At 39.2% G+C, this 19,601-nt stretch overlaps 1 protein-coding gene across 1 annotated transcript in view; it reads right to left on the bottom strand.

Moving 5' to 3' along the window:
- NKAIN3 (sodium/potassium transporting ATPase interacting 3) overlaps positions 1-19,601 on the bottom strand; it is a 453,115-nt gene that overhangs the window by 379,484 nt on the left and 54,030 nt on the right. Inside the window, exon 4 of the mRNA XM_006170605.2 lies at positions 1,563-1,700. Coding sequence (XP_006170667.1) covers positions 1,563-1,700 — 138 coding nt within the window. The remainder of the gene's footprint in view (positions 1-1,562; positions 1,701-19,601) is intronic.

The raw sequence follows: 19,601 nt of genomic DNA, 5'->3' as shown, positions 1-19,601 counted from the left end.
CTGATAGACTCCCTCAACACTCAGACTGCAGATTTAATCTGATCACATTTTCCAAGAACAATAAAGTTTCCATTTTATATGTAAATGAACCAATTCTTTATTTTGAATCTTAAAATGGGCATTTTGATATCTCTTATAATATCAAGAGGAGAAGGTAAGTGGCCCACACAGCAGCCTCCATTCTAAAAGGCCCTGGGTGTGTCTGCCCTCACTCAGTTTGCTGCAGGGACTAAACAATGTCTGCTTTACTTTTTTTCATCTTGAGGCTAACTGCTGCTAAGCAACTGTATAATCTACCAGGAAGGTGTTTTTTGGAGTTGGATTGCAGTATAATATACTTTAAAATCATGCATAATTATCAAACTATTATTGGATTCTAAATAGCTTCTAGTTTGTTACTATGAATATAGAGAGAGCAATTTTACACATCACAGGCTTTTTATTTTATGCTGTTGGTGTTTTGCTGAGTCACAAAATGCCAGATGGCTATGAAACCAGTGGCTTCTATAGAATGAAACTGAAAGCTTCCATAGCAATACTATCCGGTCTTGTTACTTTGAGCCACTACATAGTAGCCCCACACACTGTTCACACAGCTACTGTCTTGGTTGAGGCATATGACACCTTTCTTTTATACATGGGCTTTCTTGCTTGTGTTTAGCATCTCATTAAATTGTCGGACAATGGAGTGTGCTGACCCCTTCATCTCACAGTATAGACTATGGATTGATGTTTGCAAAGTATCTTGACAAAAAGAGAAACATGTAATAACATGCCTTAGGAAATACATTAGGAGTATACAGTAAATATTTTTAGTACATGCATCTATAATGTCCTAAATCAATTAAAATTAAACTGTATATTGTTTTCAACGATTAAACAATTATGTGGCATAGGTTTGCTTTTGAGGATTAGTGAAAGGCATCACTGAACGTTAACGATATATTAATACATTAATACGTTGACAGGTAATGTACCTTGCATCTCATTGTTCTTAACATCAAGACTATAAATAGATCTACTGTTCTCTCCAAAGCCTGTTATAAATTTAGTTGTAAAATTTGATTACAGTTATGGTGCGCATTGCACTGTCACAACACACTTATGGGTGTGTTGCTTTGTTCTTATTCTAAAACATTCATTGTGTTGCCTTTCTCATAGTTAAACGTTTCTCTTTACAGAGAGACAGATTTTTGCTACAGGGTATGTGCTCTTCTAAGAGACAGCAGGCAAAAAATCACCCCCCAAAAAGAATGGCCACGCTGCTGTCCTTCTTCTCTACTCTCCTCCTGGTGTTCTGGGAGTGCACATGCTCACATGCAACTGGCGTGAGTTTCAAGCCGCTGAGTCCGGAACTCGAACCACGGCTGGCCAAGGGAGTCTAGCACCTTGGACATGACACTACCTGCTGACCCTGTGAGATAAACATTTCTTAACTGACTATTTGAGTGCTAACACAGCAATACATTATATTGGAGGAGTCTACTTAAGTCATTTTATTCATCATCTCCCAGCAATTTTGTAGTGTTTATATGAACAGACATGATAAAAATAAGACTTACCACCATGATGTATCGAGGTCTGTATTGAATAGTTCCAAACAAACCCAATATGACAACTATTATATGTAGAAAATTTCCAAGAATAGGTGCCCACTGGAAGCCAAGGAAGTCAAAGATCTGCCTCTCTAACGCTGAGAGCTACAACAAAGCAAAGAGGGTTCATTAGCATCTAATGCAAACCTCATTATACTAGTTTAATCTTGATTTCAAGGCTGGAGAAGTGTGCATATTAAATTTCAGTCATACTTATAGACATCATTATCACTAGAATTTTGATACCTACTTCATGTTTTGTATAACTTCTCTCAGAAAATATGAAGGGACTTCAAAAAGTTTGTGAAAAAATTAAGTATGAGTTTATTTGGGGTCAAAAAAATTGAAAATTATACACACTTTTTTCATAGAAGGCACTTTCCATGAATTTTTGTTTGTTTTTGCAACAGGGCACATGCGCTTTCCAGAATGAGAGAGAGAAAGTGGGAAATCACTCCACAGGGTGGCTGGCCATGCCACAATCCCTTCTTCATTCTCTTCTTGGGCTCTTGGGCATGCACACACATGTACCTGGAGTGATTTTCAAGCTGCTGGGTCCAGGACTCTAACCCTCAGTCATGTGGGATCCTGCTCCTTAACCTCCAGGCCACCTGCTGGCCCTTCATGAAGTTTGTAGTGACAGACTCTCACACCAAGATAACCAACTTTAGTATTATGACTTCAAATACAAATAGATTTTAAATCTATTTGAAGGTCTAGAGATTTATTCCTTAACTAATTCCTACAATAGAAAATCCAGACAGAAGTGTTATGACTTAAGTGTATTGTTTTTGATAAAATGATTGGTTTAGTATAACATACTCGGAACAATAGCCAATACCACCATCTTGCAGTACTAGAGCTGGCATCGTTTTGGAAACGAAGAGAACAAGACAAGGCAAAACAAACACTCTCAGGCATCCCTGCTTTCCTGTGTGAAATACACATGAACCAGTCCATTTTGCTTCTATTCTTTCTACTAGACTGTCGATGATAATAACAACTAATCTCTTTTTAGAAATGAAGCTTCCCAGTGACTTACTCTGGGTTCAATGCCTTGATCTAACAGTTAAGTAATCCCTTTGAATCACATTTTATTGCGATCACATAGCTACATGAAATTTCACCTTAAATTAGGTAAAATCCTTTATAAACACTGAAATAAAAATTATAGACCCATAACAATTTTAGACATGCTATAGTTTAGTAACCTCACATCATCCACAACCACATTTTTAAATAATTTTAGGGATCAAAATATATACTTGAAGTACTTATGATTAAACAGATGAATATCAGATAGTCCACTGAATACCAACAGTGCCATTACCATGTACAAATGGTAATTTTTACATTCTATATCTAAATTTTTTTACAATTCCACCTGCTTTATTTGGATCCTAATCTTATACACATCAGGCATGTTTTTAGGTTTACTTTAATAAAATAATAATTCTGGTAAAATGATCCAGGGATTAGCTGTGCTGATGGCACAAGAAACTGCAGCTCTGAAATGAAAATGGCACCCCAGGTGCTGCTCAGTAATGTGGCAGGTGTTTGTCTGAGTAGCTTTAATTTCCTCAGACAGAGAGATGTCCTCCATCCAGTAAGCTGAATTTGCCTTGGTTAAGATTTGCCTTCAGCAAGTTGTAGAGGAAAAGAGAAAAGAACTAATGCCCAAAGATGACGACACGGGATCCACACTCACTTCACGGGTGTTTCCTGCTCATGAAGTGATTCGTCACCCTCTTCTGCACCCACAACTGTACAGAAATGGCTACAACACGAATGGTCAGAGCAATGGAAGCAGGAGCCCGGGCTTTGCAATCTCCTGACTGTCTCTGCTGGTGGCTCTAATTAGTTTCCAGGAACCTTCCCCTAAAAATGCAGCATTTTATTTATTGGCCCATCAGTGATATAAATATACACTGTTTTTTAACATCCAAACAGGATAGATGTACTCTGGGAAAAAAAAAAAAAACCCTGAAGAGCAGCTGCAGGCAATTCATTCTAAAAAGCAACCCTATTTTAAAGCTGTCGTGCATCACAAAAACCTTTAAAGTGAACTTTTCAAACAGAGAAAAACCCATTTTCTTTCCTGTCAGAAGATGCATGGATAGCATTCTCTTTCATGATGTTAAAGAAAACACATGTAATCAAAGAGAAGCCAAATTAATGCTGCTTATTAGAAAATCTGCATTCTTTATTCAAGACACTCCATCTCTCTACTTATTAATATTTATTCCCTGAGAATGCAAAAAAATGGATTTGAGATGGGTTGATATAAGAGCACAAATAAGAGGTCAGCAAAAACAGGGAGGGGATCATAGCAAGACCAAGCTAAAGAGCAGCAGTAACAAGTATACCAACTATGGAAACTAGATTCCAGTATTGTGTTTTATTATATTTTAAATTTAAAAAGTTATTTAATTTCATTTATTATTATTATCACTGTTAATTTGACACAGGGCACTCATGCTTATGAGAGAGACAGAGAGAGACAGAGAGAGAGAGAGAGACAGAGAGAGAGAGAGAGGAAATCAAGAAAGCAAGCAGCCAGGTTCAGGACTCAAACAGCAGTCGGACATGTGGGAGTTCAGAGCCTTAACCACCATGCTATCTGCTGGTCTCACATTTAAAATTTTAGTTTATTTATTTCATGAAAGAGAGGGTGAGAAAGAGAGAAATACAGCACCTATGACAGGGTCCTGATATTGGAATTCACTCTCAGCCTCTTCCAGACCAGATTAGATCATGGGCGTGCTTGTGTGCAGTGTCCTGGAGATCCCCTGTCCTGAACTGGCGAGCCTCCCATGTGGGCCCACCCTGCAAAGTCTCATGCTTGACCACAGCATCACCCTCCAGCCTGAGCATTGAGCATTATTTTTTAAAATGCAAAATAACAACAACAAAAATTAAAAAAAATAAGCTAATATAGTATTTCTCATTTTATTAATTATTTTACTAATTTTCATCTTAAGCTACTCAGTGATTTAGCTCACCAGCAAGCATCTCCTCTTTAATTGTCAAAATCTCTAGAGACATCACTTTTTGCCCTAGAGGATAACAGTTTTAATGATCCAGGGCCATAGAAGAAAATAAAATAATTTCCAGGTTGTTTTAACTCAGAGAAGTAGGAATGCATTTTAGAAACTTCTCTGTTAAAATGGTTCTGTTTGGTGCTGGAATCTCAGGCACTGGCTGGGAAGCAATCTGAGGCACCTCTTCCCAAGTCCAAGGTCAGTGAAGTCAAGTGGGAACTTGCTCTCAGCCTTGATCATAATAATTCATAAGAAAATCAGGAAGTGCTAAAAATCAGGGTTTGTTTCTTTTTTTTTTTTTTTTGAGAGGTTTTTGCTATAAGGCGTGTGCGCTCGCCAGACAGACAGAGACAGAGAGACAGAAAGTGAGAAATCACCCCCCCCCAGGGGGGATGGCCACGCTGCAATCCCTTCTACTTCGTTCTCCTCTCAGGATCTTGGGCACACACGCACACGCACCTGGCATGAGTTTTAAGCCACCAGGTCTGGGATGTGAACTGCGGTCGACTATGTGGCAATCCAGCAACATAGCCATTACGCTAACTGCTGTTCCCTCTTCAGTTGTTTTGAGACCCTATTGTTAATTAAACATTCACCGACAGTGGCTGTGATGCAGGCAATAGCAAAAGGAAGTCCCCAAATTTTAATGTGGCATAGATTAAGAAGTGGCACGTCCAGGTTAGGGCAGAGGACGGGGTAACTGAGAGAAGAATCCGTGGAGATGCAAAAAAGAGAACGAGAGACTCGAGAATCAAGAAACTATAAAGGCAGCTAAGAGTCCAGAAAAAGCTAAATCAACTAGCCTTCAATTTAAAGCAGATCAGGAAATACTGACCTAAAGAATTCATTTCTAAGTGAAAACTAAAGCAGGTTAAAGTCTGGAAGTTATAAAGAACAGAATGAAAAGGAATCTTTCTTTCTCTAACAAGCTAAAAAATAAAGGCAAACAGAATCAATATGACACAGGAACGCAGGGTGCAGGGGTGACTGAGCCCACACTTGTAGCGAGACACATGTTTTTATTTTACACTCAAGAAGATTTAGAGTCACAAAATAGGTATAGTAAAGTGGGGGGAATTAATTTAAAGAGAGGGGAGGAAGGGAGAGTCTTTAATAAAGGAGAGGTTTTGGAAAGTGGGTTGTTAAAGAAGAACTGTGGTAAGGGGTTATTATTTGGGTCAGGAAGGGCTTCGTTCAGACTTACTTTAGGTGGGACTTGTGCGTATTTCCCTCCTGGTGGGGAGTGATGCATGCTCGATGGGTGTAATTATTTTCATAATTTTGGAATGGGTACCAAGATCAGAAGAATTTTTGGCTAGAAGCTTTGGGCCATGAAAACCGTTATCTTATTTCTGGATTGCGAAGGGCACGGAAAAAGCCTATGTTTTAGGTCTAGGTCTTGCTGCCTAGGTCAATCGCTGAGCCACCACTGCCTCCATCTCAAAACTTAGCCAATTTGTAATTCTATTCTAGGCTGATACCCTAACTGTATTTTCAGGGTCCCTGTCTCCTACCTCAATAAGCAAAAAAGGAAAGCAGGGAAGGAGGGAGGGAAGGAGAGAGGCAACAAAGGGAACCAGGTCAGTTATGCAAGAAGGCACAGTTCAGAAATACCAAAAAGTTAAAGTGGGGCAAGATTTTGAACACAAAGTGAAGAAGCAATTGACACATTCTCCCAGAATGGCACAGGGCAGGCAGCACTGGAGCTGTAACAGCAAATGTACCCTTTACTCCTACAGGGCGCTGCGTAAGAAACATCCCGCACTCATAATACCAATGTCATATTGAATTGTAACTTTCAGAGTCAAATTGTAAAACAGTTCATGTTTTCATTATGATTATGGAATAAAATGTAACTGGAACTTGGCTACAGAAATATATCTAACAGAAGTCGGGATAGGGTGAATGTTCCGTCTATATTCTGTGTGTTATGAGAAGGGAGAGGAGATGTGTTTAAGAAATCTTCTTGCAAGGTCAGACGATTCCTTATCAGACTCCAAAGAAAAATAACATTTGCTATAAACCTGTGAATCATTACCCATGCCTTACTTAACTACCCATACTCCCAATGACTCAACAAATGTTCCTACTTCCTTATTAAATGTCCAAGGAACGCATATAGAGACAAATAGGAGTGCTTCTAAAATACAGTAGGTATTAAATTGATCCCTATATTACAATTAATGCTTCACATGATATTGTGCATAATTGCTCAAGATAATTATTCCTAATTATGGAAATTAATTTACACTTAACTAATGAGCTATAAAAACTCCAGGTGACCAAACATGTTCCTGGGCATTTGCCTAGGCTGGATCTACAGGGTAAGCTCATGGTCCTGCAAGAGCTGAGGACGATTCAACGTCATAGGAGGAAAGTGAGCTTCCTCTCACGCATTCCCCTTGGATCTTTCCCTTGCTCATTAGAGACAGACACAATGGAAAAGATCAAAACTGGTCGCTCATGCTGGCAGCATTATAAGAAGGCATTTGATCAAATGGCAGTTTCATAAAAGACTGAAATTAAAGCATATCGTCTGACGGCTCCCCTTTTCTGTGTAACCTCTAGCCTAGAAATTCATGTGGTAAATATTTGATAACCCGGAAGAATCAAATCTTTTCTTCAAGTGAGAATTTGAAAGCTCTAGTTTACATTCTTATTATCTAAATTGATCTTTCCCAGGCCACTTCAAATCAGTGTCGGATTACTAAAGTGGATTTTTAAAAAATTATTATTTATTTAATTTTATTTATTCATTCATTTATTTTAATTTGACCAGAGAGAGAGAGAGACAGAGAGAGAGGGAAAGGGAGAAAGAAGCTGCCAGGTCCGGGACCTGAACCATGGTCTGCCATGTGGGAGTGTCCAGCATCTTAACCACAATGCCACCTGCTGGTCCCCAAAAGTGGGTTTCTTTATGTTTGGGAAGTCCATAGAACCCTCAGTTCCACCACAGCTTCTTTCACTCTAAAATCTCTTACCTGCTCAGCTCCCAAGCGATTTTTCTTGCCTGAGATTGATGGTGCCCAACTTCTGTGAATATTGATATGGTCTAGGCCAATTATGATCTAACGTTTTAAACTAAAATTAAGAATATTTTTTCATGGCACAGAAAATAAAAGGATCGATTGTATTTGTCTTATGCCCTACTTGATAGTGACATTCTACAGGGTCCTAATAGCCTGGAGATTTACCATGCTATTAAAGTAGGTGCTATTCTGGAGAATTTTTATGCATCTACAGATGGGCAAACAAGTCTTAGGATGTACATGGACTCTGAGAATAAAAAATTCTCAGCTGGGCTTGTTTGTTATTTGGTTCATTAATAAAGGTAGTCTTAGTGTTAGAGGCTTCACTGTTCTGGCATACTTTCCCATCATTTTGATAGGGATTAGGTGATCCATGACAGTGAAACCAAAAATTAATCATTTAATAAAATAAATAAAGTAAATAAACTCACAGCATAATACCACTTTCTTTTTCCATGCTTGGTTTTTAGGATGCTCTCTGGTGGCCTGAATGACCACTAGTGTTCACAGAACTAGGCGAGGAGGAACCACAAATGCTCAGAGGAAGAGGTCTCTCCTTAATGCCAAGTGCCATTGCTAAGCTGTTCCTTGAACTAACTTAACTAGATGAGAAATTGTTTTCAAAATATTTAAACAGGCGTCTTCCATTTTATATATTCATTTTGAATCTCTGTATTGCAAGGAAGTTGAATTACTCTTATAACTCAGTATGAAAGCATAAATTATTTGGTCAAGTAAATAATACAAGATCTCAGAAAACACCCACTGGTTGTACTGCAAATTTATTCCCCCCTCCCCCGCCTCCCCCAGAGGTTTTTGCCTTAGGATTCACGTGCTCACCAGAGAAAGAGAGAGAGAGAGAGACAGTGAGAGGGAAAGTAAGAAGTCACTTCCAAGGGGCGATGGCTATGCCACAATCCCTTCTCCTCTATTCTCCCCCTGGGATCTTAGGCACATACACACACACACACACACACAGTGATTTTTTTTTTTTGGAGAGATTTTCACTGTAGGGCGCGTGCGCTCACCAGACAGACAGAGAGAGACATAGAGACAGAGAAATCACCCCCCAGGGGGGATGGCCACGCCGCAATCCCTTCTCCTCCATTCTCCTCTTGGGATCTTGGGCACACACGCACACGCGCCCGCCGTGAGTTTTAAGCCACCGGGTCCGGGACACGAACCGCGGTCGACTACGTGGGAGTCCAGCGACATAGCCATTAAGCTAACTGCTGGTTCCCACACACAGTGATTTTCAAGCCACCAGGTCTATGCCTCAAACCATGGATGACCATATGGGAGTCCAGCAACCTAACTGCTACACCATCTGCTGGCTACACATCTATTTTTCTATTTTTTATTTTTGGAGAGGTTTTTGCTATAGGGCACGTGTGCTCGCCAGAAAGAGAGAGAGACAGAGAGATAGAAAGTGAGAAATCGCCCCCCAGGGAGGATGATCATGCCACAATCCCTTCTCCTCCATTCTCCTCTCGGGATCTTGGGCACGTACGCACACACACCTGGCGCGAGTTTAAGCCACCGGGTTGGGGCCTCGAACCACGGTCAGCTACATGGGAGTCCAGCAACATAGCCATTACACTAACTGCTGTTCCCCACACATCTATTTTTTAAAGACATAAGAACTTGGGACCAGCAGATGATATAATGGTTATGTCTCTGTACTTCCACATAGTCTACCACAATTAGAGTCCTGGACCCAGCAGCTTAAACCAGCCGCTTAAAACTCACACTGGGCATATTTGCATGCATGGCCAAACTCTTGAAAGGAGAATGAAAGAGAAGAGATTGTGGCATGGTCAACCCCCCCCAGAGGGTCATTTCTCACTTTCTATCTCTCTTAAAGAAGAAAGAAAGAAAGAGAGAGAGAAAGAAAGAAAGAAAGAAAGAAAGAAAGAAAGAAAGAAAGAAAGTAAGAAAGAAAGAAAGGAGGAAAGAAAGAGAAATAAAGAGAAAGAAAGAAGAAAGGAAGAAAGAGAAAGAATGAAAGAGAAAAAAGAAAGAGAAGGAAGTGTAGGTAACTTATCAAGGAAAGTTTCCTCTTAAAAGAAGGAGAGACATTACACTGCAAATGGACAGATTTATGGAGGCTGCTGGGCTGAAAGAGTGCATGCAAGGAGCACCTATATGCCACAAATCCTCTCAGGAAAGTTCTTCATGTATCTTGTGCCCTGATTCAGCATAGCAACTGGCAGAATTAACAGCTATTTCACCAACTTTTCATTAGGTCAGAGAAGCCAATTCATTAAAGAAATACTGTAAAGCCTGAAAACATAGCAATGCTATGGGCTTGATATTAACACTGATTTTCTATATTTATTAATTTAATTTGTGCTAAGAAATATAGGATAAATATTATTATTATCCCCACTGGCTATATGAAGAGACAGCACAATCACTTTAGCATCAGAGCTAAGATTAGTATCTTTATGTCTGAAACATAGCATTCTGAAATTGTGCAACAAATGGACATGGTTTAAAGAGATTAAACTCTGCAATAAGCTTTACTGAATGAAGTAAAAGTGCCATAGGAAGCATGGTGATATGTGTCATGACTCAGTTCTCTTTCTTCTCCACTCCTCCAGGTTCCAGGTGAAACACTTCCAACCCCAACCCTCTAGAAGAGGCCAGTTGCACCTTTCTGAAACTTACCAGCTGTGCTTAGTCAGACTGGTTTCCTCACCAAAAGTATGTGACAGTACTTTTTTTTTTTGGAGAGGTTTTGGCTATAAGGTGCTTGCACTTGCCAGACAGACAGACAGATAGAGAGATAGAAAGCGAGAAATCACCCCCCAGGGAGGACGGCCATGCCACAATCCCTTCTCCTCCATTCTCCTCTTGGGGTCTTGGGCACACATGCACATGCGCCTGGCATGAGTTTAAGCCACCGGGTCCAGGACGTGAACCACAGTCGACTACATGGGAATCCAGTGACATAGCCATTAAGTTAACTGCTGGTCCCTGTGACAGTAGTCTTTGTCTTGCTGATAAATACTAAGCTATACACCACAAAGAATGTGCTATTCTAGTGCTGTAACAAATTACCACAAATTACATTAGTTTATTAGCTTCTGCAGTCCAAAAGTCTAAAATGAGTCTGAGTGGGCGACATTCAAGGCTTTGGCAAGGCTGCATTCCTTCTGGAGGCTCCAGGGGAGATTTTCTTCTTCTGACTCCAGTTTCTCCAAGCTGCCCACATTTCTCAGCAGGTGGCCCTCTTCCTCCACCTTCAATGACAACTATGGTGGTTTGAGTCCCCATGTTGCCATCCTCTGTCTCTTTTTTATCCACATTCTTCTTCCACTTAAAAAAAACCTGTGTTTACACTGAGCCCTCTTGAGAACTGCAGAAAAATTTCTCCATCTCAAAATTAGCCAAATACTTAATTCTTTCTGTTATGTTAATTCTTCTTTGCCAGTAACTTAATGTACCCATGCATTTTGGCAACTGGGTTGTGGACATTGTTGGACAACTGTTTGCCATACAGTTGTTTTTTGACTCATTCTACTGTCATGAACAGAATTTAAATTAGTATCACTTTTTCAAGATGAATCAATTGAAATTGAGGTTGGGGTTCTTTGTATTTCTTGGCACTGAACCTTTGAAAGCCTCTCTAGTAGAATCAACCCAAGAGCTTCTGCAAGACACATTATAGCCAGATTGACAAAAACCATAGACAAATACAAGATACTAAGATAGTCAAGAGAGAAATGTCAAGCTACCTGCAAAGAATATCCCATCAAGCTAACAACAGACCACTCATCAGAAACAATGGAAGCAAGGAAAGAATGGGAAAATATATTCAAAGTTTTAAAGGAAAAGCAAGTTCAACCAAGAATACAGCACCCGGCAAGATTATCTTTCATATGGGAGGAAAAGACAAGAACATTCTCAGATAAACAAAACATGAAAGAATTTACCTACACCAGACCCGATCTCCAAGAAGTTCTGAAGGGAGTGCTATACCAGGAAAATTAAAAACAGACACACAGAAATAAGAGTTCAAAAACTAAGAAAATGGCCAACTTAATCTTAAGAACAAGTCTGGAGTTGAATATTATATCTCATAATTTAATCAGGAAAATTAGACCACAACATAAGATAAAGTACGTGAGATTGAACTGGTGAAATAGAATTTTATGGCTTTTGACTAAGACATTGCTACTTTCTTCTAGGTTTTGTTTTCCAGATTTAAGGATTTTTGTCCTGTCTTACGCTGCCAATAGGTTTATGTATCTACTATTTGAACAGGATCCTAACCTGTTTCCTGGCTTTAAGTTTTAAGCAAAGTTTCTTACCATTTCTTTGATTTATTAAAGCTAAAACTGCTTATCTTGAAATTAAAAAAAATATTAAAAGACACCTATTTAATGACCATAGTAAGCTATATAGCATTAGCTAGGTGCTACTTTATAGTACGTTCTTTCTACTCAGAGTTTCACACCTAAAGTCAAACATGTATTCACAGATATCTATGTATCAGCTGAACTTGCTATTGAAAGTAGTTATATTATTTAAGAAATTTTGTGAATTGGGACCAGCACTTGGTGTAGTGGCTATGTTTCTGGACTCTCATGTAGATGACTGTGATTTGAGTCATGGACCCAGTGGCTTAAATTCACGGCAGACACATGTTTGTGCATGCCCAAGATCCCGCGAAGAGAATGGAAGAGAAGGGATTGCAGTGTGGCCATTCCCCCTGGGGGAGGGGGATGATTTCTCGCTTTCTGTCTCTCTGTCTCTCTCTGTCTTTCTGGTGAGGTGCGAGCACACACGCCCTAAAGAAAAAAACTCTAAAAAAAAAAAAAAAAAAGAAGAAGAAGAAAAAGAAAAAGAAAGAAATTTTGTAAATCAATAAAATGTGGCGAAAAAAATGTATAAAAACAGCTGTAGACGCCAGGGATAACATGTATAATTAAGCCACTATGCAGTGGGTGGGAAATCACATTTTGTATGCTGAGACGATGCTCAGTGAATGATGTAGTATACTCTGGATGGGAAATCACATTTTGTATGCTGTGGCAATGCTCAGTGAATGAATGTAAATTAATTAATTAAGAAAATTTTAAAAAATAAAAAAGAAAGTGAAGTTGGGGCCAGCCCATGGCATGGTGGTTAAGGTGGCTGGGTCTGACATGGCCAACTGCACAGTTTGAATCCTGGACCTGGCTTGAAAAACATGTCGAGTTTATGTACATGTGTGCCCAAAATCCCCAAAGAAGGGAGAAATGGAGGAAAAAGGAATGTGGTGTGAACATTCACCATGAGACATACTTTCTCACTTTCCTTCTCTTTTTTTCTCTCTCTGTCTCTCTCTGGTGAGTACGTACGCTTTCTGGCAAAATTAAAAAAAAGAGAGAAGTGGTAGGTAGTGGTGGCAGGCACTAGAGAAATCACATGACACCAGATAACTACAGGAAGTTAAAGATTTCATTTTCAGTAACATCTCTTTCTGTTTTTCCCTTTTCCTTTATAATCCCCCACCCACAGGTTGTGTGTACTTGCCAAAGAAAGACAGAGAAATTCTTCTTAGCAACACAAGAATGGACTAATACATAAAAGAGCTTGCAGGACTGGCAGTTGCTCTGGGTGAGTCAGTGAGTGAATGGTACGTGGTTGTGAAAACCTGGGATATTATTATATACTATGGCAGATTTTATAGGTACTCTACATTTAGGCTACACTAAACTTACGAATATATTTTGTTTTCCTCAATTAATTAACCTTAGTTTACTATAGCTTTCCAGTTGTAAACTTAATTTTTTTTTTTACTTTTTTATAACAGCTTAAAACATAAATACATTGAACAGATATACAAAAAACATGTTTTCTATAAGATTTTTCCTATTTTTAAGAGATTTCTCCTTTTATTTCTTGTATTTTGTCCTTTTTAAAGGTTCCTATTAAAAACTATGACACAAATACAAACATTGGCCTAGGTCTACACATGGTCAGGATCAGCAACTTCATTTTCTTCCAACTCCACATCTTGTCCCAGTGAAAGGGCCATGATGAACAAAACAACATGAGAGAAAGTCAACTACAAGTGAAAATATGGCAATCAAGAGACATGTACATGAGATTGATGAGGAAAATACTGCATCCTGTTTTACAGTAAACCATTTCTTAAGTAGAATTATACTATAAAACAATGTAATACAGTAAATGTATAAGCCAATAACATAGTCATTTATTCATTATCAAGCATTGTGTACTGAACATAATTGTGTGTTATACTTTTCCGTGAAGGGCAGTGCGGTATGTTTGTTTACACCAGTATCACCACAAACAAGTGAGTAATGCTTTGCATTACGATAGGATAGTTAGGATGTTGCTATACAATAGGGACTTTTCAGCTCTATTACGCAGGCCTACTTCATTATCTTACACTTCACATTTTTGTGCTTCAGAGATATTATCTTTTTTATAAATTGATGGTTTGTGATAACCCTATGTCAGGCAAAGCTATCAAGGACATTTTCCCAACAGCGTGGGTTCACTACCTGTTTCTAAGTTGCAGTTTGGTAATTCTGCAAAATTTCAAACGTTATCATTATTTTTACATCTATCACTGGACTCTGTGATAAATAATATTTTTAAAAAGAATTATTTTATTTATTTATTATTTATTTTTATTTAATTTGTATGTGTGCTCACCAGAGAGAGACTACCAGGTCTGGGACCCAAACTGTGGTCGGCCATGTGGAATCCAGTACCTTAACCACCATGTCACCTGCTGGCTCTGTGATCAGTGATCTTTGATGTTACTAGTAATTGTTTTGGGGCATTGAACCACATCCATATGAGACAGTGAACTTGATCAATAAATGTTGTATGTTCTAACTGCTCCACTATCCAGTGGTACCCTTGCATCTCTGTCCCTCTTCTCAGGCCTCCCTGAGACACAACAAGAGAGAAATTATGTCAATTAATAATTCCACAATGGTCTCTAAGCATGTAGGTGAAGAGTCACACATCATTCACTTTAAATCAAAACTAGAAATGATTAAGCTTGGTGAAGAACACATATTGAAGCCAAGACAGGCCATAGCTAACTGTGCCAGTTAGCTACATTGTGAATAAATAGGAAAAATTCTTCTAAAAAATTGAAAGTGCTACTCCAGGGACCAGCAGTTAGCGTAATGGCTATGTCGCTGGACTCCCATGTAGTTGACCGCAGCTCGCATCCCAGACCCAGTGGCTTAAAACTCCCGTCGGGCGCGTGTGCGTGCGTGCCCAAGATCCCGAGAGGAGAATGGAGGAGAAGGGACTACGGCATGGCCATCCCCCCAGAGGGTGATTTCTTGCTTTGTATCTCTCTGTCTCTCTCTCTCTGTCTGGCGAGCGCACGCTCCCTATAACAAAAACCTCTCCAAAAAAAAAAAAAAAAAACTCATGCCAGGTGCGTGTGCGTGTGTGCCCAAGATCCCGAGAGGAGAATGGAGGAGAAGGGATTGTGGCGTGGCTGTCCCCGGTGGGGGGTGATTTCTCACTTTGTATCTCTCTGTCTCTCTCTGTCTGTCTGGCGAGCACACGTGCCCTATAGCAGAAACCTCTCCAAGAAAAAAAAAAGTGCTACTCCAAGGTTAAAAAATGTGGAAAAAAAGAAAAAAAAAAAAAAAAACCAGAGCAGTCTTTTGTTGATAAGAATAACATTTCTCTGGTTTGGATAGATGATCAAACCAGCAAGAAGAGTCTCTTAAGCTAAAGCATAATCCTGACCAAGTACCTCACTCTCTTTAATTATGTGAGGCCTGGAAGGAGTAAAGAAGGTTCAGAATAAAAGTTTGAATCTAGCAGAGGTTGGTTCATGATGCTTATAGAAGGAAGCCATCTCCATAACATAAAAGTTCAGGTGAAGCAGCAAGTTTTGAGGTAGAAGCTGCAGTGAGTTATCCAGATCTAGCTAAGATCACTGACAAAGTTTCTACACTAAAAAACAGATTTTTAACGCATATAAAACTGACTTCTATTAAGAAGATGCCATCTAAGACTGTCATGGCTAGAGGTAAGATGTCAATCCCTGGCTTCAAAGCTTCAGAAGAAAGGCCAGCTCTTCTGTTAGGAGCTAATGCAGCTGGGGACTTTAAGTTCAGGCTGATTCTGATTTACCATCCCTCAGATCCTGGGGATCCATAGAAATTGTGTTAAATCTACTCTATCTATGTTCTATAGATGAAAAGTGCCTGAATGACAGCATATGTGCTTATAGCATAGTATATTAAATACTTAAGGGGAACTACTCAGATAAAAATATTACTTACATTATTATTTAATACTATGTATTATTAAGGACAATATACCTATTCACCCAAGAATGCTGGTGGAAATGGACAAGGAGACTCATGTTACTTTCATGCATACTAACACAAAATCCATCTGAATTCATGGACCAAGGAGTCATTTTGACTTCCAAGTCTTATTATTTAATAAATAATATGTTGTAAGGCTATTTCTGCCATAGTGAGTCCTTTGATGGATTTGGGTTAAGTCAATTGACAACTTTCTGGAGAAGATTCACCATTCTAGAAGTTTTTAAGAACATTCATGATCCACGAGAGAAGCTCAAAATGTCAACATTAACAGGAATTTAGAAGACGCTGGCTCCAATCTTTATCGATGACTTTAAGAGTTCAAGACTTCAGTGGAGAAAGTAACTGTAAGTGTGAAAATAGTGAGAAAACTAGAATTAGAAGTGGAGCCTGGGGACCAACCAGCAGATTGCATAATGGTTATGTCACTGGACTCCCACGTAGTCATGGGAGTTGAGTCCTGGACTTGTGACTTAAAAAAGCTTACGCTGAGTGTGTGTGTGCAAGCATGCCCAAAATCCTAGGAGGAGAATGGAGAAGAAGATATTGTGGTGTGGCCATCCCCCTGGGGGGTGATTTCTTGCTTTCTGTCTCTCTGGTGAGTGCATGCATCCTATAACAAAAATCTCTCTGGGAAAAAGAAGAAGAAGAAGGAGGAGGAGGAGGAGGAGGAGGAGAAGAAGAAGAAGAAGTAGTAGTAGTAGTAGTGGAGCCTGAAGATGTGACTGAATTGCTAAAATATCATAATCAAATTGAATTAATGGAGAGTTGCCTCATACAGATGAGCAAAGAAAATGCTTTTTAGAGATGGAAAATTCTGCTTGTGAATATGCAGTGAACATTTTTTTTAAGTGACATTTTTGCTATAGGGTACATGTGCTTGCCAAAGAAACAGAGAAATAGAAAGTGAGAAATCAACCCCTGGGGGGATGGATGGCCATGCCAAAATCCCTTCTTTTCCATTCTTCTCTTCGGATTTTGGGCACACAAGCACACATGCCCAGATTGAGTTTCAAGCTGCTGGTTCTGGGACTCGAACCATTGTCAGCCATGTGGGAGTCTAGCAACACTACCATTACATCATCTGCTTGTCCCAACTGTGAGCATGGTTGAGATGACAACAAAGAATTTAAATGCTATATCAACTTAGTTGATAAAGCAACAGTAGGGTTTGAGAGGATTGACACCAATTTTGAAAAAAATATTCTCCGTGGATAAAAACTATCAAATAGCATCATAAGCGATAAGGAAATCTTTTGTGAAAGGAAGAGTCATTTGGTGTTGAAAATTTCACTGCTGTCTTATATTAAGAAATTGCTAAACTACCCTAGCCATCAACTACTCCATGGTCAATCAGCAACCATCGAATAGAAAAAAGACTCTTCAGTGGCAAAAGGATTATGATTTGTTGAAGGCTCAGGAGATAATTAATGTTTTTACATAAATTAAGTATTTTTAAATTAGGGTACACATTTTTTTTTTTTGACAGGTTTTTGCTATCGGGCGCATGCGTGCTTGCCAGAAAGAGACAGAGAGACAGAAAGCTTTCTGTATCTCTGGTGAGTGCTTACATCCTATAACAAAAATCTCTCTGAAAAAAAAAAAAAAAAAGGAAGAAGTGGAGCCATCCCCGGGGGGATGGTCATGCCACAATCCCTTCTCCTCCATTCTCCTCTCGGGATCTTGGGCATGCATGTACAAGCGCCCAGTGTGAGTTTAAGCCACTGGGTCTGGGACTCAAACTGTGGTTGACTGCATGGGAGTCCAGCAACAGGCATTACACCAACTGCTGGTCCCACATATTGTTTTATAAACAATGTTATTACTTAATAGACTATGATGTAGTGTATACATAACTTTTAAAAAATAAATTTAATCTGAATTTTATTTTAAAGAATTGTTTTCTTTAACTTTATTTATTTTAATGTGACCAGAGTGAGAAAGAGAGGGAAAATGAGAATTCAAGCCACCAGGTCTGGGATTCAAACTGCAGTGGGCCATGTGAGAGTCCAGAGCTTCTAACCACCACGCCACTTGCTGGCCCACTATACACAACTTTTATGTGCACTGGGAAGCCAAAGAACTCATGTGACTTGTTATATTGAGATATTCATTTTATTGTGGAACCGAACCCATATTACCTCAGAGAGATGCCTATAACCTCACAAGAGTGCCATTGTATACTCAATCCTTCATTGAGTGTCAATATGTATTGGCTGCATAGTTAATTGCATATGACTATATATATGTTATACATAACATATATATAGAGAGATAGATACGTATGCATATATTATGAAATACAGTATTATGTATACAGTTAAAGCAATTAGTGCAATGTGGATATATTGAGAAACAAGCATTAAATAGTAAACTAAATATTTTTAATCCAATCATTAGAATGTAACCAGTTACTTTCTTTTAGAATCAGTTTATAAACCTAATACCAGAGCTATTTGACACTTGCCATGAAGTAGGCCCTGGTAATATACAGAGGCAAATGGCAGTATTGTGTGCCTGGAGGAGCTAGTTCATGCTGTAGTGGAAAAGTAAGACATAAGTCAAATAATTATAATCAAATGTATATGCTATAGTAGAGGAGCGCTCAAGAAGGTAGGGAGCAGAGTTCAGTGTTTTCACCTCTGCCTTATGTTGGTAGTGTATTCCATACACCTTTTGGTAGGAGCTGCTATGAAATAGGATCGCTGAAGAATGGTCAAAGCTTTTCCAGCAGAGTGGGGCAAAAAATCAAAGCCAAAGAAAGAGCAGAGCATTTCCAAGTGTGGTGAAATGGCTAGCTACTGGGCCAGAAACAAATGCTTTAACAATATTAGCTTTTAGGTCCACATAATCTAAGTCCACTTTCAGATACTTGCTTAACTGCAAAGTTGTAGACGTAATATTGTGTAGTGTTGGGCACACAGACTTTTGAGCCAGATTGCTCGTTTTCCAAGCCTGGTGATGCCACTTATATCAGCATGTGACCCTGCGTGATACCCTTAAACTTTGCCTTTGCTCCTCATCTGCAAACTCAGGCATATAATAAAACAGAATTCACCTACTTTTTTGGCTAAATGAGTTAATATATATAAGGCACTCAAATCCCTGCCTAGTATGCATACATGTATGTACACATACAAACACAAAATGTGTATGTATATATATTTATACACACATAAGTATATATCTGCTCTTACATAAGGATATCACAAAAATTATGTTTATAATAAGAGAGTGGAATTGGTTTAAATGTCCACTATTATAGGATATTGAAAGTATATACCGGTATATCTAAAGAATAAAATATTGCATACACATAAAAATAGTGCATACAATATATATTAATATAAAAATCCAATCACAGGGAACCAGCAGTTAGTGCAAATGGCTATGTCGCTGGACTCCCATGTAGTCAACTGCGGTTCACGTCCCGAACCCGGTGGCTTAAAACTCACGCTGGGCGCGTGTGTGTGCGTGCCCAAGATCCCAAGAGGAGAATGGAGGAGAAGGGATTGCGGTGTGACCATCCCCCCTGGGGGGTGATTTCTCGCTTTCTGTCTCTATGTCTCTCTCTGTCTGTCTGGGGAGCACACGCGCCCTATAGCA

Source organism: Tupaia chinensis, unplaced genomic scaffold (genome assembly GCF_000334495.1).
Source record: "Tupaia chinensis unplaced genomic scaffold, TupChi_1.0 Scaffold148698_1, whole genome shotgun sequence".
Classification (NCBI taxonomy): Eukaryota; Metazoa; Chordata; class Mammalia; order Scandentia; family Tupaiidae; genus Tupaia; species Tupaia belangeri.
The sequence above is the reverse complement of the archived record's forward strand: the minus strand, read 5'-3'. Positions and strand labels throughout refer to the sequence as shown.